Source organism: Orbicella franksi, chromosome 15, assembly GCF_964199315.1.
Source record: "Orbicella franksi chromosome 15, jaOrbFran1.1, whole genome shotgun sequence".
Taxonomy (NCBI): domain Eukaryota; kingdom Metazoa; phylum Cnidaria; class Anthozoa; order Scleractinia; family Merulinidae; genus Orbicella; species Orbicella franksi.
Window position 1 is genome coordinate 13,936,853 of NC_138159.1, and position 27,500 is coordinate 13,964,352.

At 44.5% G+C, this 27,500-nt stretch overlaps 3 protein-coding genes and 1 pseudogene across 6 annotated transcripts in view; 3 read left to right on the forward strand and 1 right to left on the reverse strand.

Annotated features, from left to right (window-relative positions):
• The window catches only part of LOC145470029 (uncharacterized), a 399,370-nt gene that overhangs the window by 176,140 nt on the left and 195,730 nt on the right, over positions 1–27,500 (forward strand). The window lies entirely within an intron of this gene.
• On the forward strand, positions 11,536–12,799 carry LOC145469386 (uncharacterized). The gene has a single exon (XM_081453088.1). The coding sequence runs from the start codon at positions 11,541–11,543 to the stop codon at positions 12,789–12,791; it is 1,251 nt and encodes a 416-aa protein (XP_081309214.1). The 5' UTR covers positions 11,536–11,540; the 3' UTR covers positions 12,792–12,799.
• LOC145470399 (uncharacterized) lies at positions 20,605–23,897 on the forward strand (annotated as a pseudogene).
• LOC145470007 (uncharacterized) overlaps positions 25,935–27,500 on the reverse strand; it is a 5,079-nt gene continuing 3,513 nt past the window's right edge. For all 4 annotated transcript variants that reach the window (XM_081453837.1, XM_081453835.1, XM_081453838.1 and 1 more), the window contains 2 exons: positions 27,094–27,261; positions 25,935–26,583 (listed from right to left, as the gene is read on the reverse strand). In XM_081453837.1, the coding sequence (XP_081309963.1) occupies positions 26,423–26,583; positions 27,094–27,261 (329 nt within the window). In that variant the 3' untranslated portion in view covers positions 25,935–26,422. The remainder of the gene's footprint in view (positions 26,584–27,093; positions 27,262–27,500) is intronic.

Consider the following 27,500-nt stretch of genomic DNA (forward strand, 5'->3'; position numbering starts at 1 on the left):
TTATCAGGCTTTTAAATGCAATTCTTTGTGTTTCAACTTCGTTGGCCTTCTGTGTTGTAATTGTGCCCGCTGTATGGTGAAATTTGTTGGCTTTAATCGTACAGCAGCTTTGTTGGCTTTTGTTGTGAAGGTTTGTTGGCTTTTTTTCCTGTCTCGTTGCAACTGTTGACTTATTGCTGTCCACTGCAATTGCGGCGTTCAGTGTTGTAATTTCATATTCACAACAAAGTTCAAATTCAAATTCAAAGCCTGAGTAAGCTGTTTTTGGTTTTCTTTTTGCCACTTACATTTTGGTGCACAATTTTGGTGTAAAGATATATAGCATTTAAATAATTACAGTTTTGGTGAAATCAATTTTGCTGTATGATTTATTTATCTTTTGTCATAAGCTGATAACTTGGCTTATTCCTGAAAAATGTCACATCTTGAATAATGCTGTAACCTGTTCCTGGTTCTCGGTCAGTGGGCATGATCGAAAAAAGTGGCCAAGCGGGTTCAGGTAGAGAAAGAGACCGAGAGCCTGGAACAGGCTGATGATGTTGCAACTGTCCTGCATTGCCATGTTGTAATGGCTCCTATTTCTTAAGCCTCCAAGAATTTTCAGGGCTGCATTGTAGTCTTTTCATCCCTTTAAGTTCTCATCGTATTCCAACTAAAAAACAACCCTCCACTAAACGTTACCAAATAGATATTGCAGCATAGCACTCAAAATAAATGACAGCAAATGCTAAAAAATGTGTTCGAATGCTGAAATGCTGTAAAGACAATCAGACATTTATTCTATTTAATTCTTATTTTTTAAATTTTAACAAGTTTTATTCCTATTAGCTCTTTTTAAATATTCTGCTTTTATAATCATCTCCTGCTCTTCACAGGTCCACATCAGCCTATAGTTTCAATTATGACTCTGTGCCTTGGACATTATCTGTTCCTATCTTCCCGGAATGGATAATGTCCATGGAGTGGATACCGAATGAAGGCTACTTTTCATAAAACCTGCATTACCAAATAAAGGAATGATTGATTAACTGAATCAATTTCTCCCTCAGACTCCGGAGGCCCATAAGCTTCATTTTCCTCCAGTGTGCTTAGCAGCTATGCTCTCATTCTGACCATATATGGCCATACATTTCGTGCCTGATCCATAGTTCGTGGTTTTATTTGTGGTTAGTGTGATAGCAGTTAGCACTGAAAACCTTGATGTTAGCTCCAGAGAATTTCCCCTCTTTTGCTCTGTTTTGTGTCTTCATAGCTCAATGTTCAGTTATCCTTGTGTAAAAAGCTTTTTCTTCATTATGGTGTTTAAGTCAATAAGGTTGGTGGCATCTATTTTAGTTGCTGATATAACAGAAAAGTCACATTTTTTTTAACTTCACACCAATTAATTGAAACTATCGTAAATTTGGGATCTCAAATTAATTCCAAATTGAACTTGTCAATTGATTTATACTGACAATTAAGCTGTGGTAAGCGTTTGTATGCCTCTGTGCCTTTAAAGGAAATAGCTTGGGCTGTCAATCAATGGGGGTTTAACTAGCGGTGTAGAAAAGTGCTTAAGGGGGTGCAAAAATGAAGCAGGAAGTTGTAAATTTGACAGCATGATTAAACACATGAAACAAATCGTGGCTCTCATATGCATGTCTTGACAGGTGATAAAGAAATTTTTAATAATCTAAACTAAGGTGAGTTAAAAACTCCATGCCAGTTTATCATCTGGGGGGAGAGGGGGGCATTAGCCTTCAAAGGGAAAATGTTCATCAGAATCCCAAAGTGCTGCCCAGTGTGGCATTCTGGAAGGAAATTTGTGCATTATGATATGTTCCTTCCAGTGACATTCCCTGCAAAAAAACACGAGAAGTGTCTTTAATAACCTGTTTTCAGTGGGCTACAACTTTTAGATGAACAATCAAGAGAAAATATGGTGTCTTGGTATAATATTTGCTGCAGACCTAGCATATAAAAGGAAATTACGGCTCCTCTTTCTCAAATAAAATCAAAATAAATTAGAACCGAATAACTAATCAAGCCATAACTATTAACCAAATCACGGATATTGCTCTAAATGTAAACTGTAGTACGACAAAGGTGAAAACTTACCTAATCTGGCCATCTGAAACAGGGCTGTTCTTTCCATACAGCCATTCTTTGCACTTTGAAGGGATTGATGAGACGAACCACGGGCACTGAAGAACTGAAATTCCACATACAAGAAGCCAAGTATACCCTCTGTCGAACCTCCTATTCTTGGATCAAAATGGCTCTGCTTCGCTATGCAGTGGCCCTCGAAAGGTCAACCAGCTAATAGTTTTGCTCGACAAATTGGCTACAAAACAGAAAGTTCTCGATCAAATTATCTACCTTTTGAATATTTTGGCCACCAAAAAGTACCAAATAAAGATTCCTCAATGTAATATATACCACATATTAACGAACCTAAGAAAATGGGGCAGAATATCGGAGTGAAATTCCGCATTTTTATCAACCTCTTGTACTTCACCCATTGGGCGCCATTTTGAATTCCATCCAAGCGAAACGTGACGTCACACTGGCAGTAATGATTCAACCAATGTTTTGCTTGGAGACGCTCCCTCCCTCCTGGGTCAGTGACTCTTAAGAGCTCCTGCCTGAGAGCATTGAGAATCTTGCGACAGCGACCATTTTGGCACATTGCTCATATTTTGCCATAAGATACCCTTTGGTGAACTGTTTTCAAAAATCATAATTTTAGGTTCTAGCGCTTTTCTGTTTTTGACAAAAAATTCGAAAGTTTGAAAATGCGGTCAAAGTGCGTTTTCCGTCCATTGGAATGCCCCAAATAACGCGGAAAGACGAAGCGATGGTAAAGTCTTGAAATTCGATCAATTACCGTTAAATTTTGCTCAGATATAGAATAGTTATTCCTCTTTACATCTAAAGTTAAAAAATATGTCACATGCTCAATTTTTTTAAGTTTTCAAGCCATTGAAAAAGCACTTCCGGCGACCGGTTAACGAGCGGCAAAATATTGGCTATTTTTGACTGGATAAAACCCTCTTTGTTACCTAATTATTTCAGAATCTAACTTTACAGCTGCAAAGATTTGTCTTTTAACTGTTATCCTGCCAAATCTCAAGGTCAGACTTGAACTGGTTCCCTTTGAAAAAACCTGGAATCTACGAACAATGTTCAGCACATCTTTCAAAATATTTATCTACATTTCGGCGTAAAGAAAGACCGAAACCTCAATGTTCGCTGTTTTGTACGTTTGAGTGACTGGATTATCGTTATTTCTGAGCAACTTAAGAAATAAAACCCTAAAATATATATTTATCGTGTGATTATTTCCTTGCGATTTCAAGATTATTACCTTGAGATTTCAAGATAATTTGTTGTGGGAAACCTATTTTAAAATGACATGGTGACTTGCTATGTAAACATTGCGGAAATGGTCGTCTTTCCTCGGATGTATTTTCAACTTTATAAATGCATTTCAGATCTCTCCAAACAAGATTTGGTTAAAGATAACACCTTGTTAGTGTCTAACAGCGCTTATTGTACGCACAATGGTGTAAACTTATTTGTTATTTCTTATTTTCAGACTGGACAGCAATTACCCAGGCAGTGAGGCCTGGGTTTAAATTTCGGCTACGTTTTTTTTTTTCTTTTCCACGTTCAGTCACAAATCGCCGTCTGGTCTCTAAGGCGCATGCGTCACCTGTGCATGCGTACAGCACATGGAATTTACTGAACTTGCCGACGTGAAAAGTTAACACGGATTCCATGATTTCTAGGGCGATGACATCACATAGAAACGAACATACCGTTCGAGGTAGACCAACACTATTGGACTTAAAGCGTTTTCGGAACGGGTCGGTCTGCAAGCCTTATGAGAGATCAATTGACGAGCGAACATTTTGAGTGAATTTATCAAGAATCATGGAGCTATCAACCGGGGCTATCAACTCTTCAAAGCATCTTAGAAGCCTCATCGTATTTTTAGTCGTGGTCGTGAACCAAGTAGAATCCCCGCACGGACTCAAGAATGTCTGAGCAACAAGAGCAGGAAGGTTAGAGAATTTGTTTACGAATGTATCTGTTCGATTACACCTGGGTAAAAGGTTTTGAGAAACTTCGTAAAGTATAATAAAGTTAAAATCTCGAACTAAACGATATTCTCTCGTTATTTTCTAGTAACAGAGTTATGTGTCTTTACAAGAATGAAGCTTATGTAACGAATTATTGTTCATTTAAGCTGAAAGAAACTAATGTATGTTGACCATGGCCCAGCAAAACAGTTCTAGGCTTCCACTGTCACGCAATCCTGATGCAATAATAAAATTATTCCAAACCCATTTAGTGGATAAAGTCAAGAAATTGTGATGTTATAGCAGATTAATAAAGATGAAACTTATGTAATTTTTAAGTCTGTGCGTTTTCCCAAGCCTCAGATATTCGTCGAAATATTTTGCACAAATTTACAGAGCCCAGTATGCAGCCGCCATGTTGGTATACCTCCGCGGTAAAGCAACATTGCAACCGGAAAATAGTGCAAACATCTGGAACTTACTTTGGCTATCTAGGCGACTGATTATCTGTATTGAGCAAACAAGCATTTACATAAGCACTTTTCCTAATACTTTAACTTCTGAATGGGCTAAAAATCACGAGATAAGTATATGTTTTTCGACAAACGCGTTCGTAGCTCAATGTCACGCACCGCTATGTCTCGCTTGCTTGGGAAACGCAACAACAACAACAACAACAACAACAACACCAACAACGACAAAGGCTAAGGAAAATAGACTGAAACGTTCATAGGCTGATATACACACATGTAAAGTGAGGGTTCTGGCACAGCGGGTAGCAAGGGGACAACAACCGTCCGAAAAAGCCCCCCACCACCTTCTCCTCAGACTAAAGTTTCGGAGAAGGTGGTGGGGGGCTTTTTCGGACAGTTGTCGTCCCTTGCTACCCGCTGTGTCCAGAACCCTCACTTTACATGTGTGTGTGTGACGCAACAGTACAGCAGTAAAATTGGGCGAAATAGCGGGTCCAGCGAAGCTGCAACGTCTGTAATCAATATGTGCGGATGTGCCACCTTGACTAGTTTATACAAAAATGTGCCAGAATTTTTTTCCTATTGGAGAAATGTGTGCACAGTGTATACGCCGACATGGCCGCCGCAAGATATTCGTCCGATGTTCTACAAATGTTCTACGGCCCAATACCGAGGGAGGAAAAGACAAACCTTCCCGAACCGTTAAAACCAGATTTTACCGCATTATTTGACGGGTTCCTAATATCCCAAAACAATTTCCAAGAATGGCTCCGAGTGTGGAGAATGGATATATCCGAAAGGAACCCAAACAAGAAAGATCTTTTAAAGTTCGCAAGAGAAAACAAAGAAAAGATCACCGATTTGGTTGAACAAGAAGCCCAAAGGTTAAACAGCGTTAAAGTAAGTTTTGGTTTACAAGTTAAGTTTTCAATAGAAAGAAACGGCGAAACGCAATACATGGAGCACTATTTCGAAGACGGCAAACCGCACGTTTTCGAAAGGAATGATGAGGAACAGATAAAACAAAATGTGCCAGAATTTTTTTCCTATTGGAGAAATGTGTGCACAGTGTATACGCCGACATGGCTGCCGCAAGATATTTGTCCGATGTTCTGCAAACAATCGACTGTCAACTTTCCGAGGCCATTCAAAACCTCCCTCCAGAGCTTCGTGAGACAATTTACAAGGAGTATCTCGCAATAAAAAGGAGGCAAAGAAAGGAAATGGGCTGGGACGAGGTACATGACGAGATTGAAGAGGCACCCATCTGCGAAAAACGATCAAGAATTGGTGAAGGTCAGGTTTTGCCGTAAATGCAACTCCTGTGGCCTAAAAGGACTCTGTTACGAGTGTTATAAAAATGGAGAAAAACGCTTTCTCGGCTACCCCGTGTGTGACGAGAACGAATACGCCGAAATCTTTCAGAAATTTTACTGAGCGGCGACGCTATTAACCTTCGTTCGAAGCAAAAGTTTTGTTTTGAAATCGGCGAGTTGCGTGACATTTTTCTCAGAAAGACTGGAACCAAATATTCCCCAGTCCCCTTGGACGAGCAGTACTGAAAAACATGGAGGACAACTCAAGAGTTTTTCTGTTTGGTCCGAAAATAACGAACCAGAACAGAGTTTACCAAAAAAATACGCTCAGTCAACGCGCTGTAAGTTATTTTTTCACCACAGAAGCTGCCGGAGTGAAGCGAGCAGGAGGAAACGAGAAAATAGCAAGATTTGATCGCAGCGTTCGATCGCTCGTAACATGTGATATTCCTTTAACAAGGGACTCAATCGAGCCCGTTTAAGTCTTCTCTGCTTCTCGCATGGCTTCAACGACTTAATATGTTATCTGTCTGACCTCTTTCTGCCAAACGGGCGTAGAAAGTTCCGTGAAAATAAAGCAAATCGCGTGGAAAAGCACAATCATTTTGGCCTTCAGAAAAGCTGTTGGGATATAATTTATTCATCCAATCTCTAAATATAGCTCAAGCATGACATCATCTCGCCACCCAAAAACGCATGCGTTTGTGTGAAAACCTGCGAATTTAGGTAAAGGACAGAGAAGCAACACCACAAGTGATAGGAGAGGCGACTGGATCAATGTATATAGCTTGAGTAATTATAATATTTATCAGCGAGCAAATGATGGTGCTTTTGGATGTGAGGGTGGCCACCTCTGGTTCCTAATACGGCACGTACAGGCGCTTGTCAGGGGTATGGGGTGAGACCGTCCACGGTGATAACCCCGGGTGAACCCGCCCCGGCCCAGTGGAGGCTGGGGGGTGCTCAGCGGTCCCTACCTCCTCCGGAGGTAAAACGGGCGAGAGCCGCCTTGTCAGCGGCGGGAAAGTCCTGGCCTGGGCTAGGCAGAAGAACAGCCAACGAGCATCCCCCCGACAGGGTTTTGCCCTTTTGAGTTACCTGTCACGCAACGTCACGCGTGACAGTAACGTAACCCAGTCACGCAACGTCACACGTGGAGGTAACGCGGTGTAACACAATCATCTGTTTTTAACAAGACTAAGAGATAGTTTCGTGTTTTTTCGCTCAAAATTTAGTTCAAATCTGCTGTTTAATCCGCAAGTTTTTTTCTATATTCTTCCCGAACCTGGTTTCTTATTTTTTTCAATATCTGGCTGGATTGGATTTGTTTGTATTTGCGCAAAGTTTGAGCGTAAAGTCTCTTTAAGCTGGCGATGTTTCTGCATTCCACGTGTGATCAGTTGAAACTCCGTGTCAGAAACGCGATTATCGTTCAGAGCTTGCGAGACGGCGAGGTTTATCGAGTCATGTTTCCCGATAGCCAGAGAATGGATTCTCGAGTGCTTATTAACTTTGCGTTCAAGCTTCTTGTTGACAACGGACAAGCCAGTAGAAACTGCGCCAGATAAAGCGGCTATCCCGGCAACAGGCGCGCCGACAACAATTCCAACACCAGTGAGTGATGTTGCAACAACCCCAGAAGACAGAACTGCCGTGACGGCGCCAAGGCCAACCAGGGAATAGTGAAGCGCTTTCCGGGCTTTTTTGTATTTTTTCAACACAAGCCTGTAATGCTCGACCTCAGCAGATATTTCTTTTTCAATTCTACTTATCTCGGTTAGCCGGAAATTCTCGGCATTCATCGTTTCGGGAAGGCTTGGATGGATTGTTCTTTCATTCTCGGCAGGCGGTGCGCTTGGAGGCAACAGATTCGCCGAAGACATTGTGTATATACAGAAATTTAATTTAACTCTAATTCAAAAAGAAGAGGGAAGCCCTTGAAATCAAAGAGTTCGCCATTTTCATCTTTCACGCTAATGGTGATGCTATTTATGAACTTGTCTGTAGAGCAGTCTCGCAAAACCTGTTGCGGAGAACCCTGGTAGCTCACCTTTTCATAACGCTTCCCTTTCACATCAAACAAGGCTAAAACATCTGACCTTTTGCCATTGAACAGATTCCGTTCTGTGTCGATCAAATTACAATGAATAAAATATGTCGTCGGATATCTAACCCGTTTTACGAATAAGATCCAGCTTTCGCCCAATACCAAGCGAATTGGCTAAATCGCGATCAAGTTTAATCGGTTTTGCCCCAAAATTTCTGATTACAAGCTGGCCAACGGGTTGGTTTATTTCTGTTTCCAACTGTTTATATTGATATTTGTCGAACAGACCGTCCATTTCTTTTGCCATTCTTTCTAAATTATAATGCCCTGGGGTTAATTTACTAACTGACAAAGCCCTATCTTTGTTTTTATCTCCCAAGGAGCCTGAACCTTCTTTTTTCAAAGTGTCCCAGCTGTTGTACAAACTGCAAGAAATGAGTTTCATGAAATGCACTTTCGGTATCGGTTCTTCAAAAGATATTGTCCCTCCGTTCTGTTGCGTGACAATAGTGAGAACACCCATTTTATATTTAAAAAACAAAATTGTGTTCAAATAAGATGGCTAATTTGTGGAATGGTCCTGCGTTAAAAAAAGCGGAGGCGGCGAAGAAAAAGGCGTGGACAAACTTTTTAAACCACTTCCCCAAAGCGGACAAAAGCCGGTTCGTTTCGCAAGGAAGCGTCGACGAGAAAAATAACGTGACCGCGGAGGTGTTTTTCAAAGAAAGCGAAGACTCCTTTCAAAGCGTCTTCGGCTCAGACAGAAAATATTGGAGCGCGGAAATGAAAAAGGCGCTTGGTTTGGGCGACAGCGGAGGTTTTCCTTATCAAATGTCCCCACTTGGTTCGAAAGTTTCCCTGCCAATCCCTGCGGTACCTTTCAACGGCAAAGCGCCAAGCTTGAAAAAAATATTCAACGACGCAACCCAAATCTACGTCACGCCTGACCAATATTTCACGACAAAATTCAGAGAAATATTTCAAGAAACCAAACTCAGGCACACTTCTGCAGCCGAATCAAAACACTGGTTAGGAGGGCCCGACATGAAATATTGGCCGCAACAGCTCAACTTCGCGGTTTTCTGCGCGACACAGGGGTGTGGAGTTTCTCGCGAAATCTTTGACAACGGGATGAATCTCCCCCCGCAGATAACAGCTTTCTACAAATTCCACGTGTATTTCACGGTCAGACGCATTTTGTACCAGCTAGGAGGAATTCAGAGCATGAGCGCTTTGCCCGGAGACCCGCCTTTCAACCAATTCAACAATCATTATGACGTCGCTTCGTACAAAAGGATATGCAACGAGTTCGGTATAGATCCGTCGAGTGATTTCCGCTACACGCACGGGGAAAACCACGGTCTGGGAAGCGTTTACGTCTATGCGAGCGGCGCGTCGAAAACTGACTACCTATACCCGGGATGGAACAAATTCAGCGATGAAGGCGGGAAAGCTATTCAAGGAAACCTGATTTATTACATCGAGTCGGGGGCCGCTTCTGATACCCAATCGGACTGGTTCGCCCCAAACACAGCATCAGGTTTGACGCAGGCGGGCTTGGCGCGAATCAACCAGTCAACCGAGGCTTTCGTTTACTGCATCCTGGGCGCGCAAGTCAACGTACGCAGCAGCATTCTTGGTTCGGGCGGCCGAGCGAGAGCAGCCCAAAGCGAGTTCCTGGTGCTGGTAGAAGACGCGATCAGACAGCCCGACTTGGCCAAGAGCGTGCAAAGGTACCAGCTCGCGGTGGATCAAGCGAAGGTCAGGCTCAATCTCGCTGTAGCCCCCATGGCCTGGCTCATGCCCGCACAAATGATTATCAACACAGCAAGCACGATTGGTTACAACAACAAGCTGAAACAGGCGGTCTCCGGGATGAAACTGGGGGTCAACAACGAGGTAAACCCGGAGACAAAAAAAGCTTGGCTCAAAATCATGGCAGGAGGCCCATCAAAAATTAACTCGCCCAACAGCCATCCGTCCAACCCGATACACAAAGCCGCAACAGCCGAATCAAGGAAACCATCTTCAGCCGAAACTCAGCAAGCACAGCCGACGGCGCAAAAAATTGAGCCCACGGCTCCAGATAAAACACCGCAACACGAAATTAACAAAGCGGCGGTAATTGTCGGTGTAGTTGGATTATCGGCGTTGCTGTTCATGGCTTGGAGGTAAAGTTAACGCTGCTTCTTAAAATATTGTTCGAACAAAAAGGCCACCGCGGCAAGAATGAGCAGCCAGGTGTGCTCGGCCAGAAACCCGACGACTTGGCCGGCGGCTTTGAACAGGAAGCTCACAATCGAGCCAATCAGCCCGGGCAGCAGAGAACCAAGTTTCGCGGCAACATCTTTGAGGCCATTTCCCAAAGCTTAGGCGGTGGCCTTCAAACCTCTGGTGAGGGCCCCGATGACAGCTCCGATTGTGAGTCCGGCGGCGAGAAGAATAGCGGTCAATGTCACGCCACGTTTTTTGATGATTTCCTTGACCCTTTCCAAGAGAGGCCGCCCCCTTTCCCTTTCCGCGATCTGAGTTTGCAAACGCGCGATCTCCTCGTTTCTTTCTGCCACTCTGTCTTCTGCGGCTTCTTTTTCGGAGGGCGAGGCATTCTCATCTTAGATGATCGCCTGGTCTTCCTCGTTTTGGCGCTGCAGCTCGCTTTCCTGCTCTCTCAGGTCGTCCAACGGTTTTGTTTGGTTGAGCCTCTCTTCCATGGCGTTTGTTTCACTTTCTTTTGCTGCGATGCTGGCCCTGAGTCTGTCGACCTTTTATTGTTCTTTTTCTATGTTTCTTGCTTTTTTTTGTGAGCAAGTCCAATTCTTTTTTCTTGTTTTCAAGATCGCTTTGATAGTTCTTTTTCACTTCTTTCAGCCTACGCAGCTCTGCTTCACTTTCAAAATTCGAACCTTGTTCATCCTGAATGGCATCAATCTTGGCATCAGTTTGCTCGATTTTACGTCTCAGAACTTCCACTTCTTTCTTTTCTTCTTCTCTTTGCGAAGCGAGTTTTTCCGCCTGTTGTAGTTGGTTCTCTGCCTCTTTTTGTCTTTGTTTCATTTCTCTGATGGTATCCCGGTCTTCTACAATGACATCTGCAGTTCTTGGTTCAATTTTGTCTTCAAACATTTTCAAAAAACTTTCCATGAAGTCTCTCCCGTCATCTTCCATAATCTTGTACTCACCTCCCCGCTTACCTAATGCAACAATTTTACCCTTGGTTTTCCCTTTGGTGCCTTTCATAATTGCAAAACTACTCTCTTTAAAGTTGGTAAATACTCTTTTTAACCGGTCTATGATAAATTCCCGTTCCGAATCTGGTTCAAGCAAAGGGATATCTTCTCCAAAAAATGATGTCTCGGTATAAGAAGTGTCAGGCAGGCCGGACTGCTCGTGCCACATAGAAGACATTTCCGTTTGTTCACCCTCGTGGTAGGGGGCGCCAGGTTGGTAGGGAGTTGATGCCGCGCCTGGGTCAAAAGGTTGGGTTCTGTTAACCTCTTGTCCGTTATCAGAATCATCGTGGTCAAGCCGATTGTCAAGGTCCGGGTCTTTGTAACTAAATTCGCCACCGCCTTCCGCCATAGCAATGTATTTTAAGCATGTTATTTTTTAAATTAGAAAATAATCGCCGGCGTATTATACAATGTCAGTTCCAGAGAACCTTCGCCCAACGTACAGCAAAAAGACATTACGCGCCATGCAGGCCGAGCGCGCGGTCAAGCGAATCACCTTTTCCCGCACTGAAGCCAAACCCGGCGATACGCTGTATGTTTCAGTGCCCAAGCTGAACGTGAACGAGGTTCTGGTGCCGGGCTCGCTAGCGCTTGTCTTTAACATCGACCTTCCTGGAGGGCACGCCAACAACTTCCTTGTCCAGAACGTCACGCGAGCGCTTGTTGACAGGCTGCACGTGAAGTTTGGAGGCACTACCCTGCAAGACACGGTTGGCTATGGCATCTACAAAATCTTTGATAATGTTTTCCTTTCGCAGGAAGAAATAGACAACAGGATCCTCGAAGGGATTCAGAGCGAGGATCTATGCAAGATCCGCTCAGGCGTGGGAGACAAGAATACCTCGGGCGTCGCCCCTGAAAACAAGCTAAACGAGGTGTACAGGAACAAGTACCGGATCAGGCTGGACCATCAGCTCCTAACCGATCACGGCGTTTTCTATCCCCAGGCCCTTTACAACGACCACGTATTCGAAGTAACCCTTGCTGAAGCTGAACATGTGGTCAAGGGCTCTGATACAACCCAGCTGAAATACAAGCTGGCCAACATCCAGCTCGAGTACGAAAAGATCCGCAGCAAGACTCTGGCGGACGAGGCGCACAGCGTTTACACCAGCGCCAAAGAGTTCGCTTATGACCACGTGATGCGTTCCGAAGTGGTGATCTTCAAAAAAGACACCGGCACGAGGAAAAACATCAAAGTCAACTCCCAAAAAAGGTCATTGAAAGCCATCCTGCTGCTGTTCATAGAGCCGTACGCTGATGGCGCCAGAGATTCAGAAAAATACGTCTTCCCGGATCTGACGAAAGTCAGCGTTACGATCAACGGCTCGCCCAACATGATTAACAACAACGGCGTCGAAGGCAAGGACACGTGGGAAGAGGCACAACGCTTCTTTGTGAAGGAAAAAAATAAAACCGAGCACATGGATGCGACAAAGTTTTACACCGGTGATAAGTTCGGGCTTGTGATTGATATGCACTCCATGGCGGACCAAGAAATGCATGGAAGCGGCAAGCGCCTTGTGAACAGTACAGATGGTGTCCAGCTGGAAATCGAGAGGAAAGCCGAAGGCTCAGGCAACGTGAACTGCCACGTTTTCGTCATTGCCGACTACCAGTTCAACGTTATGGAGAGACAACTAGAATCTGTACAGAATTGAATATAACATGGACCCAAGCAAGATACCCTTCAACGTTCTCATCGTGGGGCCGACGAATTCAGGCAAATCAAGGTTTGTGGTGGACCAGATCTACGGCCCTCTCCGCTTCAAGTTCGACTACATCTTGCTCATCTGCCCGACGTTCACGCACAACAAGACCTACCACCGGCTTGGCGAAAACGATCCAAGAATGGACGTGATAGTCTGCGATGAGCACGACGTGGAAAAGTGGTTGAAGTTCATGAGATGGCTTTCAGAGGCACCAACACGCTCATAATCCTCGACGACTGCGCGGCCTCCAAAGATGTGAAAGGGCGTACAGGCGAGCTGGTGAATCTCGCCTTTTCTGCTCCACATATGGGCATCAGCGTTGGAGTGCTGACCCAGAAGATGACCGGCATAACATCTTCCTTCCGGAAGAACGTGGCGGCTATCGTTCTCTTTTACACCCCCTCGGCCAGGACCACGAAAGCCATCTTCGAGGATTACGCCGGCGAGCTCTCCCCGGATGAGTACAAAGGTCTGGTTTCAACGCTGAAAGAGCGAGAGTTCTCTTATCTTGTGTTCTCGCCTCGCCACCCCTACGGGGTAAAGTTATTTGAATAAAAAAAATGAAAGTTGTATATAGCCTTGAACAATGGGTGAAGAGGCCGCGTTTGTAGAAGTTATGAACCTTCTTCAAACCGAGCCCGAGCCGAGTGGGTCAGCAGGTGGCATTGTTCCAACCGCCCCCGGACCTGACATTCCTGCTCTTCGCAAGCAGCTGGCCGTGCTGGTGTCTACAGGCAAAGCCAAAGAGGCCATCGGAGTGCAGTTAACACACGAGCAGGTGAAGCGCCTGAGCGACAAAGAGGTCGAGAAATACACCAAACGCTACGAGACGTACGTGGGCTCCAAGACAACAGAAAGCCTGATTGACAGCTTTATTTTTCTTGTAACCAAAGTGGTCGGAATGTCCGTCAAAATCAAAGACATCGACGCTTATCAAACAGAGCTCAGAAACGACTACATCTTGAACAAAGAGCTCTCCAATCTGGCCGGCAACCTTGCTTTGAAGTGCGGCCGGTTTCTTGCTGCGGCAAACGCGGTGTTCATCACCACAAAACATGTTGATTTTAGTCCACAGTTGCCGGAGCAGAGCCACCCTTCTCGTGATGAACACGGCTATCCGCTTGAGGGCGTTGATGAAGTACCCGGCTCAGCAACTGCAAAATAACTGGGCAGCATTCATCAACAACTGCTGAGGGCTTGCTGACAAGTTTAAACAATTAAACTTTTTTCATTTGCTTAGAATACGGTTCGCTTCAGAATGTCAACCGAACAATCCGAGAGCGACCTCAGGTCGAGACCCAGGCAGCACCTGCCGCCGATATCACACAGCAAGCGACAACTCCGACTGCAACCACGCAGCGCGTAAAAAATCCAAAGCGTGTGGCTGCTGGGAAAATGGTTTCTGAAAGAACGCGGCAGGCCCGGGAACAACAGAAGAAAGATGCCGAGGCTTATAGGGCTCTCGGGGAAAATAAGGCGAAAGCCGCCACAGAGCCCCCTGAGCCAGCCCCTGAGCCAGCCCAGACAACAGAAGGCTAAAGCGCAAAGAGCAGCGGCCTCAGCACCAACCAATGGATTGCTATTGGCCGCATAGGCGTTTCACTTCTCGGGATTTATTACAAACGGGAAGAGCTCAAGGGTGTCGCCAATGCCGCATTTGACAAAATAAAAACGCCGGTGCCCGCGCCTGAGCCCGCACGTGTTGATACAGAACCTGCTCGCGCGACACAGCCAAAAGGATTAAAAAAAATGATTTGAACTTTTGCGAGTAGAGTATATCACGATGCCAGGACGTAATGTTCAGCAGAAGATTATCACTTTCGCCACCATTTTTGGTGCCACGTATGTGTTGCTCGACTTACACGGAAAGGTTCTTCGCGCAACATACAAATTTTTGAATGCAGCTTTTGACAGTAAGGACGGAGAAGAAATAACACAAAGAAAAATAGAAAAAGAAGTAAGAAGAAGAATAGGAGAAATATTAAGAAGAAGCGAAGAAAGAAGAATACAAGAAGAAGAAGAGGAAGAAGCCGCGGGAAAGACAGATTAATTTTGTTTTAAACTTTCGTTCTTTACTTATATCAAACGCGCCATGTCCAACAACAAGCTTGTCAAGACCGTTATTGAGGCCGCAACTCTCACGGGATTAGCCGCGGGCATCGGCTGGGCCGCAAAAAAAGTTGTGAAAGAGAATTTCACTTCTGATCCCAGCAGCAGCCCGATGAATTACGTGAAGTTCACCGCCGTCATGGCGGGCAGCATTGCGCTCAAAAAGTACCTCGAGGACCAGAAAATCCTCCCCGACAGCGTTTAGGAAAAACACATCATTATAACGCAATGCCGCGTTCTTATTTCCCCATCAAAGCCCTCACAACGGCTGCGCTTGTATTTTTTTGCATACAAGATAACCTGTTATACCGCTGATGCCATAGATTTTTTTTGGGCGGTTAAGATTATCACCCATGAAGACTCCGATTCTAAGGATCAAGACTCCGCTTTTGAGGATCTTGATACTGAGGAATTCCCATTACCGGAGAAATGCCCTGCACCTCTTCCCTACGAACCCCCGCCGCCGCCATACGAGAACAATTAAAAATAGATTTTACAACATATACAATGGCGAGCATCGCGATCATGATTGGCGGGGCTGTGTTGAACGCCACGACTTTTATCGGAGGCAATTATCTGGCGGGGGCGACAAAGCTGCACTTGAAGAAAAAAAGCGCCATGACAAAGCTCTCGAAGATTATCAAGCTGCTTACGCCAAATACACGCGAGATCTAACACAACTTCTCGACTGGCTTGCGACCAACGCCCAAGTAAAGGAGCAGGCCAAGCAGAACTTCACCAACACGGACTATGCCTTCAAACTCTACAACCAGGCGCATCCTGACGAACAGATTGTACCCCCCAAGGAGCCCAAGTTCTCAGATTTCTATCAGCCGAGCGAGCGGCAGAAAAACGGTGAACTCATGTTCGTGGGCGCCGGGGCGCTCGCTCTGGGCTACGCAGTCTTCCGGTTCCTTTAAACTTTTTTACGTCTTACTTATATGGACGCCAAACTCGCAAAGATATACTACGGCCCCGGGGGCTATTGGAAAGGTATCGCCGCGATCAAAAAATTAGCTGAGGCCGCCAAGGTACCTGAAGAATCCGCAAAAAAATGGCTGATCAGGCAAGCGCTCTGGCAGATATATCTCCCCGCGCCGAGGCGAATTCCTCGCCCGAAATTCGACGTTCCCACGCCCAACAAGGTACATCAGGCGGACCTTTTTTTCTGCCGCACGACAAGCTCCCTCGCGGCCGCAAAGTTTTCAAATACGCGCTGACCGTTGTCGACGTGGCCAGCCGCTACAAAGAGACTGAACCCCTGACTTCGAAAAATTCTGATGAGGTCTCCCAGGCCTTTCATAAGATTTACAAGCGCGGGCCTCTCAAATGGCCTGAAATGTTGCAGGTTGATCCCGGGCGCGAATTCATGGGCGCTGTCACAAAAGAGATGGACAAGCACAACACACATATCCGCGCGGGCGCGTTGACATTCACCGCGACCAGGTCATTGTCGAACGTTTCAACCGCACCCTGGCTGAGCGCTTGTTCGGCCACCAGTACGCCGTGGAGATGCGACTCCCTGAGGGCAAGCGCTCCACTGCCTGGGTGAAAAGACTTCCAGAAGTTGTTTCGGCTTTGAACAACGAGGTCACAAGCCTTATCGGCAAGAAACCCGCCGTTGCCATCAAAGAAATATCTGTTTATGCAAGGCCGTCGACACCTTACACGAGGCCTGTTGGAAAAAGCGAAAAAATTCCCCCCCTCTTGTCCAAGTTCGTTATCTCTACCAACCCGCCGAGCTTGAAGGGGGCGTGAAAAGAGCGACAGACCCAATCTTGTCTTTGAAAGTTTTCGGCATTGAAAGATCTTTTTCCAAACCGGATCAACCCGTTCTCTACTATCTGCATGACGGGCCCAAGCGCGGCTTCGTGTGTGAAGAGCTGCTCGTTGTCCCTCCAAACACACAGTTACCCCCAGAGAAACTTTGAAACTTCGGCTTCCAACACTCTTAGTTCATCATCTGTTAATGTTGACAATATATCCATGTTGGTGTACCCGTAAGCTTTTGTATGGATACCATCGTCACCTATCCATCGCTTTGAATCAAATGGCGAAAGCGAAATTTTGTTAAAATGCATGCCGTAGATCTCGTGTCCCTCGCTTCGAAGAATGTTCATTCCATGCCATTGCTGCTTCGCACCGAAAAGCGTTTCCTTGTACTGTTCATGCGTTATTTGTTTCTTGACAACGCTCTTTTTTACGCCCTTCGCTTTTTTGATATTTTTTTCGTCCGCCTTCAAGATGGAGCACATTTTCGGTCTCAGACCAACATACTCTGCGATGGGGGTTCCTGCACATTCGTCTTTCATTTTGCCCAAGACCTTTTTGTTGGTGTTTTAGTGGAGTGGATGCTCCTTCGGGTAGTCGCTCGTGTCGTAAAGGTCCATGTTGTTTTTCATGTCTTCGTAGACGTCTTCTGTTTCGATCAGAATCAGAAGGCTGTCGGTGTCTGTGTACAAGAGCTTGCACCTCGAGCCGTACTGCTTTTTAAGCTCGTTGTAATAGAAGTCGTACATCAGGATCTTGTTGTTGTCGAGGATCGTCATCCCCGTGTAGACCGGCTTGGTGAGAAGCAGCTTGCTTTTTCGCATGTCGATTCCCGCCATGTCGTTTGAAAATAAAACATGCCTTGAGTACAAAGGGCTAGCGATCAATTTCCTTATTTTGTCCGTCTCATTGCTGCGCACTATTTTTATGACAACGCGGTTACGCAGGTTTTCCATGGTTTTTCCGAAAACTGAGTTGTTCATGAGCTTGTAAAAGTTCTTTTCAAAGTCGCTCTTCGCTTTCTTCCTGAACTCTGTGTTCATCCGGATGTAAGGCTCCATCCAGCGTTCTTGTTCGAACTCCAACACCCTGTGCACACGCTTCAGTTTCATGCCCTGCTTCAGATAAAACTGCAAGTTTTTGTAATGCACAACGTAGTTCTTTTTGTCATGAAGCGTTAGCAGCAGCTTCTTGCTGTCCGGGGGTTTCAGGTCCAGGTCTTTCATCAACCCCTTTTGGTAGTCCGACAACCACTCCTTTTTTACGGCCTTTTTCTCCGGCGCCAGGGGATAGCTGTTGTGCTCCTCGTGAAGCTCTGGCGGGTATTCGAGATCGACCTCGAGAATGCACCCCATCTTTGCGTTTTCTTTCATACCAAGAATTTCTTCCTCTGTGGGCATGACGCTTTTCCACTTAAAACCTCTTATCGGGAGGGCGTTGCACATTGGCCATCCGTAAAGGTTGTTTTCGTCGAGATACATGAGGTATTTTTTTGGCTTGCCGAGGTCGTAGCCCGGTACTAGCGGGTTGTTTGCCTTTGCGTATCTCTTGCTCACCATGGATATTCCGCCCCGCATTCCCCTTTCCACCAAGAGATGCATTTCGTAGTCTGTGAAGAGCTCAAGCTCGACCCCAGTCTTTTTCAGGAGCGCGTCCCAGGAGAGGCCTGGCGACGTGTAATAATGCGCCGGATCTAGTCCGTACTGCTCAAGGCACAGTTTTCGGAAGTTCTCAAAAACATCCGCCAGCAGCGCGACGTCCGTTTTCACGTAATGATCGTGATAATCGCCCAGCGTTTTGCATCCAAAAGCCACCCAGACAGCCTGTGCGTGCGCGTACTCTTCGTCTGTTATGTGCTCATCGTTCAGCTTGCTGTAAAACTTCTCTTTGTCCGGAAGCCTTTTCTCGCCGAATCTCTTCCATGAGTCCATGTACTCGTAAGGGTAGATCCCTTTTTGTAAAGCAGGTCGCTGCCTTTCGAAATCGTTGACGTTATTTTCAATGACTCCTTCAGTGTTGCGCTTACAAGTGAATCAAGGCTAGCTTGCAAAAAGTTTAAGCTGTCGATGAAACGCAGACCTCCGACCGAAAATGTGATGTATTTCTCCATGTTGTTGGCGACGCATTTCACCTCTTTATTCAGCTGTGACATCGCTTGCATTAAATGGTGCGCGTCGTAGCCCCTCAGGTTATGAAATACAACTGGTATTTGGTCCTTCTTGGGGTTAATCCGCAGTTTCTTATTGCATTCGGCGTGCGCGGCTCCGCGATACCTGCCCGTTATAAGGCAATGGTCCTTTACCGCGTCTCTGAAGTTTTTCTGAAGTAAAGGTTTTTCACAGTACTTACAGTTTTCCTGTGATTTTGCTTCCAACTGGTCTTTTTCGTCTTCCAGCCTTTTCAGCCTTTGAACAGCCCATTTCTTCTCTTTCTGTGCTTCGTAAAAACATTTTTTGTGGCCTTGTCCCTAATAACTCCATTTTTCACCTTCACCTTCTTCAACGTTCCAGACAGGCAAAGAATCCACGAATTCGTCTTTTTTCAGAGCTTTGTTGCAAATGTGGCAATCAGTTGCTTTTTTGAAAATTTCCCAGTCCTTCCACGTCGTAACAATCGGTTCCGGGGTGGCCAAACTCTCTCTTATTTTCTCCTCTTCCCACAGAACGTCACTTAAAAACTTCCCCACCGCGTTTTCGCCCCTGTAAGTATTTGAACCTACCACTTTACCGTCGCTTCTCACAACAAGGTAAGAGTAACCGCATGCCTCGTGCCATTCGGTCTTCTCTGTATAGCTTGTTTACGTTCTTTCACGCTCACAACCCGGAATTTTCTGACAAGAGCCTCGAAGTCCGAGTAAATAACGTAGTGCATCTTCATCAGTTTTTTGTAGTTTTGGAAGGAAAGGGTGTTTTCCCCCTCTTCCGGCATCTCAATCCTTGTCGGCCTGCCGTTCACACCGTTGCAATATTTTTTGTGATTCACGAGCAAGTCTACTCTTGAGAAACCGGTTAAGCACAGCATACAAAAGTGCTTTGCGTTTCTGTTCTTGGTCTGATCGAAAAGCAAAGCGCTTTCTCTTTTTACGTAACAATAGTGCTGGATTTCCCCTGACTCGATTAACATCAGGTTTATCCGCGGCACATTAATTCGCTTGTTTTTGGCTTATCCGGTGCACAATCACAATCGTTTTCTCGACCATATACGTTAATTGCGAGTTTCGGGTTTTGGGCCTCGAGCTTTTCTATCTGTTTTACCGGTGTTGGGAAATCGATGCCTACGTAGTTGATACCGTCGTTGACCGGATATTTGCTTGGTCTTTGCGGGTTCTTTCCGTCTTTTGGGGGGAATAAAGGGGCTCTGATTGTCCACTTCAGGCATTCCTTGTCTTTGTTTTGCACGTTGATTATTGCTTTCTTTTTTGCCAGTTTGGCTGGAAGAGGCAAATAGGCCCCTCCGCGAAGTGGCTGGTAGCGTGCAACATTCACGTACGCGATCTGTATCTTTTCAACTACCCTTTCTGATCCTTTCTCAGACCAGTGCTCTATTTCTCCTTTTGCGGTTTCAATGAATTCATCGAATTTTTGCTTTATCTGTTCCTCATCATTCCTTTCGAAAACGTGCGGTTTGCCGTCTTCGAAATAGTGCTCCATGTATTGCGTTTCGCCGTTTCTTTCTATTGAAAACTTAACTTGTAAACCAAAACTTACTTTAACGCTGTTTAACCTTTGGGCTTCTTGTTCAACCAAATCGGTGATCTTTTCTTTGTTTTCTCTTGCGAACTTTAAAAGATCTTTCTTGTTTGGGTTCCTTTCGGATATATCCATTCTCCACACACGGAGCCATTCTTGGAAATTGTTTTGGGATATTAGGAACCCGTCAAATAATGCGGTAAAATCTGGTTTTAACGGTTCGGGAAGGTTTGTCTTTTCCTCCCTCGGTATTGGGCCGTAGAACATTTGTAGAACATCGGACGAATATCTTGCGGCGGCCATGTCGGCGTATACACTGTGCACACATTTCTCCAATAGGAAAAAAATTCTGGCACATATTTGTATAAACTAGTCAAGGTGGCACATCCGCGCATATTGATTACAGACGTTGCAGCTTCGCTGGACCCGCTATTTCGCCCAATTTTACTGCTGTACTGTTGCATTACACACACACATGTAAAGTGAGGGTTCTGGACACAGCGGTAGCAAGGGACAACAACTGTCCGAAAAAGCCCCCCACCACCTTCTCCGAAGCTTTAGTCTGAGGAGAAGGTGGTGGGGGGCTTTTCGGACAGTTGTTGTCCCCTTGCTACCCGCTGTGCCAGAACCCTCACTTTACATGTGTGTGATATAAAAACCTTGACTCATTTCACTCCCTAAAGACCTGCAAGCTAGTAATAAGCTATTAATCGATTCCAAGAAATGCAATCAAAGGCAGAATAGTTTGAGCACATCGATTCGATTGAATTTCGTACGACTTCAAATGCAGAACATTTAGCTCAATTGCAATATAGCAAATGCTTCTCAGAATAACGACTGCCTGGGTACACGCAGTAAGCGTCTACTTGGAGCTAATTTCACCTTTCACCTGCAAACCACGCACAGTCATATAAATATATTTCTAAAATAAACACAAAACTACGGACCCAAACCCGTTTTCCCATCTACTTGCTATCGCTCCAGCTTTCAGCTAACATTAAAGCATCCGTGGTAAGAAACTTATGTGTTTGAAATCTTCCCGAAAGCATACAGGACCTTTACGAAGTAACACAACAGCCAAGTCACGCGCAGGTGCGGTACTGAAAATTATTGACTACATTGAACTGGAAAACGTGGAACATATGAGACCAGTCCTGCTGTTGGCTTAGCTGTGCCATTTTGCGCTCCCAAGTGTTTGTATTTTGCATATGGCATTTTTCTGTAGCTACATTACGCTACAAGGTAGGTCCAGCACTTGCGACAATCGAGCCACTATCCAGGACACCTCGAGTCCGTACGCTCATTCCACAGAGGATAGCGCGCCAGTACAAAAAACTGCGATGAGACGGGATTCAAGCCCTTCAGCGAGCGCACCATGTTTCGGATACTAACAGAGTGCAAAGCTTCAGTGCACAAGTCTCCTCAATGACTTGATTACTTTGCCGCAGAAGGCGCTCTTGAAGGTGCTTTTGAAGACCTTGAATCCTTAGTGCGCCAGCTTAGCGACCTCGGACTAAGAAAGGAATCCTTGAAGACTGCCAAATTGTATATTAAAGGCGATTCCAAGGAAATAATTAACTTTAAAAAAAATTGTCAGGATTGGGAAAAAATCTGTCTCGCGGTGGGGTGCTCAAAATTCTTTTAAACATAGATGCTAATGTTTATTTTTTTCTGATTTATTCTAGAGTTCTAATTCTGTAAAAAAAAAAAAAGGCAGTAAAACCGTTTTCTAGAAAAAAAAACAACAAAATTCGTCCAATAGCTCTCCCATCGAAAGATCAGGCTTTGGTAAGGGAGAAGGGGCCGGCGAGAGGAGGGAAAAACGGCCAATTGGCGGGAAAAGTACCACTTAGTCACCTTTTCCATTTATTTTGTAATGGTATTTTGTTTTAATCACACACGATTTTTTTCCTTTATTCTCTTTGACCCAAGGCCAGTTGAATATGTACCTTATTAGTGTAGCGATCTTGGCAATACAGGTATGACGTGTAATGTATTCAAATGCATTCCTTGACAGGTTCACATTAGCACGAACTCCGAGGTAGCCAGTCACTACAGTGTGTTTGCCGTTAGCGATTGTACCAACCTAGACCCTCGGGAGCAATGCGATCACAGACACGAAGACGTATGCGAGCAGTGCGAAAACCTGAATTCTACGCTGGCTGCCATTTCAGTTTCACACGGATGCCGACAGAGACGAAGCTTTGTTTCTTACCAACCACGCCACGCTTGCCATCCAGTCATGGAAATGTCATTTGTTACGATCAGCACACCAAGATCAGGCTCGTCTCGACATCATCGATGCCCTCAACCAAGAAACGGTTTTCATTGTAAAAAACTGGGCAATGGAGTTTTTGCCGCAGAGGTACCGAGAGTCGCAGGCAGACTGGTTTGGCAAGCGTGGTATATCCTGGCACATATCGGTCGTATACCGACGGGTAGAAGAGGTCCTAATGGCAAGGGTTCATCCACGTCATCCAGTCATGTAGCCAGGGAAGCTGTGCAGTCGTAGCTATCATGCACCACGTGCTCACCACACTTAAGCAGGAGAACCTGGAAATCAACATGGCCTTTTTTCGTCAGGATAACGCTGGGTGTTACCATTCTTCTCTCATAATCCTGGCTTGCCGACATATGGGAACACGTTGCAGAATTCGGGTGGCACGCATTGATTTTAGCGATCCCCAAAGCGGTAAAGGTGCGGTAGATTGATTGGCTGCGTCATGCAAATTCCATATCAGGGCATACATGAATGAAGGGCACGACGTGTGCACTGCAAATGGCATGAAAATTGCATTGATTTCTCATGGAGGATTGGAGAGAGTCCGAGTGGTTTCCATGGACACCATTATCGAGACGCAAGACACGGATGGGCTCTAAGAGCTGTCAAAAAAGCTTATCGGTTCAGCGATAAACAAAAGTCCAACCTTTTGGCTAAATTTCGTATCGGCCAAACAACAGACCGAAAGCTCGATGCAGAGGTCGTTGCTCGTGAAATGCGCCGTGTTCGTGTCTGCGACTTTTCCAGTCATCAGAATTCCTTACAGCCTCGCAGATCGCCTGTTACATTTCGCGTCTTAATGCTGCCGCTCGCCAACAAGATATGGATGAGTTAGATATCCAGGCATCAGAAGAGGAGACAAATCTCACTAGCACCAGAGACGTAGCGGCCACAGCAAGCCAAATTCAGCATCCATTACGTATGACCACTTCGATCTTTGTTCAATGGCAAAAGGTGATACCTTGAAGATGCTCAAGTTACCAATGCTACAGCGTGTATGCGAGGGCCTGGGTCTAGATGTACCACAGCCTCCCGTGCGGAGGAGAGCTCCCTACATGGATCTACTAAAGGACATAACACAGAACTGTTCTTGTCACCAATGAACAAACACTACAATCCACAAAGACTGTACTGAGGCCTGTTTACAAGAAGGGAGGGTACTGTATTAGTAGGGTTATCCTAGCCCGAGTTAACAAGCAATATCAAATTTTGATTTCAAGCTCTTTATCATCCAGACACCATTTTTTCTTGATTTTAGAACGCGTTTGATGGCAAGACTATAAATAATTCTGCTTAAGGATATTGTAGCGACAGTAGCAACAAACATATCGAAAACTTTAGCGCCAAACAAAATATAAAAAAATTCTGGTGATTAATTGTGGATCGTCAGTGTGTAGAACATATTTTAATTCATGGAATTGAAATTAAGTTGTTCAGGTAGCTGAGTTGTACCCATCCGAATGTTTACAAGGACAACATATAACCCAGGTGCCAGGGTAACATTCACGCTCAGCTAGGGTTTGTCACCTTAGTGCACTCCGGCTGCCTCATAAGTACGCCGATACAAAACAACAAAATTTCTTACTGTTAGGATAACTCTGGCGTTAGGGTTACCCCTCCTCTTTGTTAACAGACCCTTACGACGCCGACTACTCCCCCGTCGCTTTCCGCCAAAAATGAAAAATGCGCAGCAAAAGTTTGGCCACAATTTGTATTTTGCTTGTGAAATACTAAGGTAACCGTGACACCTGGAAATAAGCGGGGTTATATTCGATTTTATAAGACAGTTTTCAGGAGCTCAACAGGTTAATTTCGCTTGTGACTCTTGTAGTTTTTGGCTCAACATTATTCCGCCCGCTTGTTGCTAGCTCTTAATGTTTAAAAACAACTCGGCTCATCGTGCGGAGCTTATATTCAGATCCAAAGTAAACGCAATACATACCAAGAACTCGAACCTACCCCAATGACACCGCATGCAGCCTCTGAAGCCACATTTTTTCTCGAATCAAGTACCTTTACAATCAAGGATAACTGACATTTTATGACGGCGGTTTTGTTGTTGAAACGCGAAAGACCCGGAGTAACGCAACACTCCTTTGAATCACGCATGCTGAGACGGGGTACTACATGTGTTGTCAAAGTAAGATGTCGAGTTAGCAGACAAGTGAGCTTAAGTAAGCAGTATTCTCAAGTACTGTAAAATCATAAATTATACGCTAATAAGGATATAATGCTGTAGTTTTCGTTGCAACTCAGTTCAGGAACGTTTGCGACTAGTGTTTGTGTACTCTTCAGTCCCATGTGAACTCTACAGATTATCTGTTGACAACTGGTTTTCAAATTTTATCATTGTTTTCATTTTTTCTTTCTTTTCTTTTCTTTTTTTGTTTTTTTGTTGTTTTTTTTTCACTCACAGGACTTTCAATGGTTTCTAAATGATTTATCTAACTTTTGAGATAAATTAGTTATAAGGTCAAGCCAGAAAATACAAGAGCTTATATTTTTTTTCCTCAACCGCAAAGGTCAGCGTCCATTTTGTGTTCAAATTATCTGGTCATCTGTGAGTTGTACATGACAAACAACTTCGTTTTGTAGAGACGGAACCGCGTTGAGTTCGAACTTGAGATTGGAAAGGATAACAGCTAAAGAACAAAACGTCTAGGCCACAGAGTTAAATTTCAAAAAAACAACGTACAAGGAAGAGTTATACCCACTAAAAATTAGCCAATATTTTGCCTCCCATTAAGCGGTCATCGCACGCGTTTTTAGGATGGCTTGAAAATTCAGAATATTGGAGCATTTGACATATTTATTACGTTAGACTTAAAGAGGAATAGCTATTCTATGCCTGAGTAAAATTTAAAAGTAATTGATTAAATTTCAAGACTTAACGAACGCTTCGTCTTTCCGTGTTATCATGGGCATTCCATTGGGCGACAAACACACTTTGACCGCATTTTCAAACTTTCGATTTTTTTTCCCGAAAAAAAAAACCAAAAAAAAAAAAACGCTGAAACTTAAAATTACGATTTTTGAAAACAGCTCACCAAAGGATATCTTGAGGTGAATTATGAACAATGTGCCAAAATAGTCGCTGTCGCAAGATTCTCAATCCTCTCAGGCAGGAGCTCTTAAGAAGCTTTCACCTGCATGAGTAGGCGCTTGAAATCTGTTACGGATGCGCTAAGTTTGGGCGCAGGCTAAGCTCATTCCACAGAGAGGTCGCTTTCTATTGAAGATCCTTTGGCCGCTAGCTCTGGCTGTTAGAATTCAAATTAAAGTTGGGCTTTTATAGTCCATCAAGTCTGTAGTAAGACACCTTTAATATCCGCAGGCGGGTTTTTGCATTTGGTTTCACTTTGGAGGTGGCTGCTATTTAATTAGAACGGAGAGGAGCTCGTCATGGCAGTTATAGGGAAGATGAAAATAGACACTGGTATAAGTTAAGATTTCAATTAGACTAGCTGCCTCACGTAACACTTTTGGATCCAGTTTTCTGTAACATTCTCGGCATCTTTTTCTTGCCCTAACATTCCCACAATGCAATTCCAATGCAAGACCAATCAAAGCAAAGCTCATCAAGCAAACAGTCAAACTGCATTTTAAACCCGTTTTATTGCCCTACTACATCTACAATTAGTTCTTCCTGCATGCGTCCAGTTAGCATTAACCCAAATATCTTCTAAACTACAACTGAAGCCGTTTTCCATGTCCAGGAAAGGAATCTGCATTCATTTTCGGCCGTTCCATTGATGTCCAACAGCAACGTTCCCTGAGTTGGTTCCTTGTTGGCCAACATTGCCACCGGTGGCCCCAAACGACATCTGACGTTTGCCATTATACGGGACATAAGGGATGTATGGAAGGTACTGTGGGTCGTCCAGTCGTGTTTCTATGAAAAGGACATAATATAATTTACTAAAACCCGTATATCTCGTTATTATCGGTGGGTTTAATTATATCCTACGCTGGTCGGACCGGGCAAAATGATTTATCATACACTTAACAAAAGAGGTATATACACAGTTTTTGTTTACGCCTCGGTCGATGAACAAAAGCAACTAAAAGCATAGAAAAGTAAAAGTAATGAGGATCAGAAAATTTTGAACTATTTTTAATTAGGAGCCGAAAACAATAGTCCAAGTAATTCGGCTGGCCAATCAAAGCAAACGCAGATAAGGCAACCAAACAATGAATTCTAAGCAACCCCGAAATATACCAAATTAGTTGTAAAAAAAAGGTTTAAATTATTCCCATTGACAAGTGTAAGTTTTGGTATAAATCGCAGGACAGAGAAACCTTTTCATGCTCTATTCAGAGCCTACCAAAGGAAATTAAGTTATGTAAGTGAGATCTTTATCTATGTCTCGATACATTTGCGTGTACAAGAAGCAGAACCCACCTCGTCGGCCATATCCGTAGTTCAATTGATGTCCGACAGCAACCATCCCTGAGTTGGTTCCCTGTTGGCCAACATTGCCACCGGTGGCCCCAAACGACATCTGACGTTTGCCAATATACGGGATATAAGGGATGTATGGAAGGTACTGTGGGTCGTCCAGTCGTGTTTCTATGAAAAGGACATAATGTAATTCACTAAAACCCGTAGTTCTCCTTATTATCGGTAGGTTTATATACTAAGCTAGTCAGATCGGGAAAAATGATTGTTTATGGACTTAACAAGAAAGATATATGAAGATTTTTTTTTGTTCGTTGAACAAAAGCAACTAAAAGCTAGTAAAGGTAAAAGTAATAAGGATCAGATAACTTGGAACTATTTTTAATCACATTGATTTAATTTACATGATG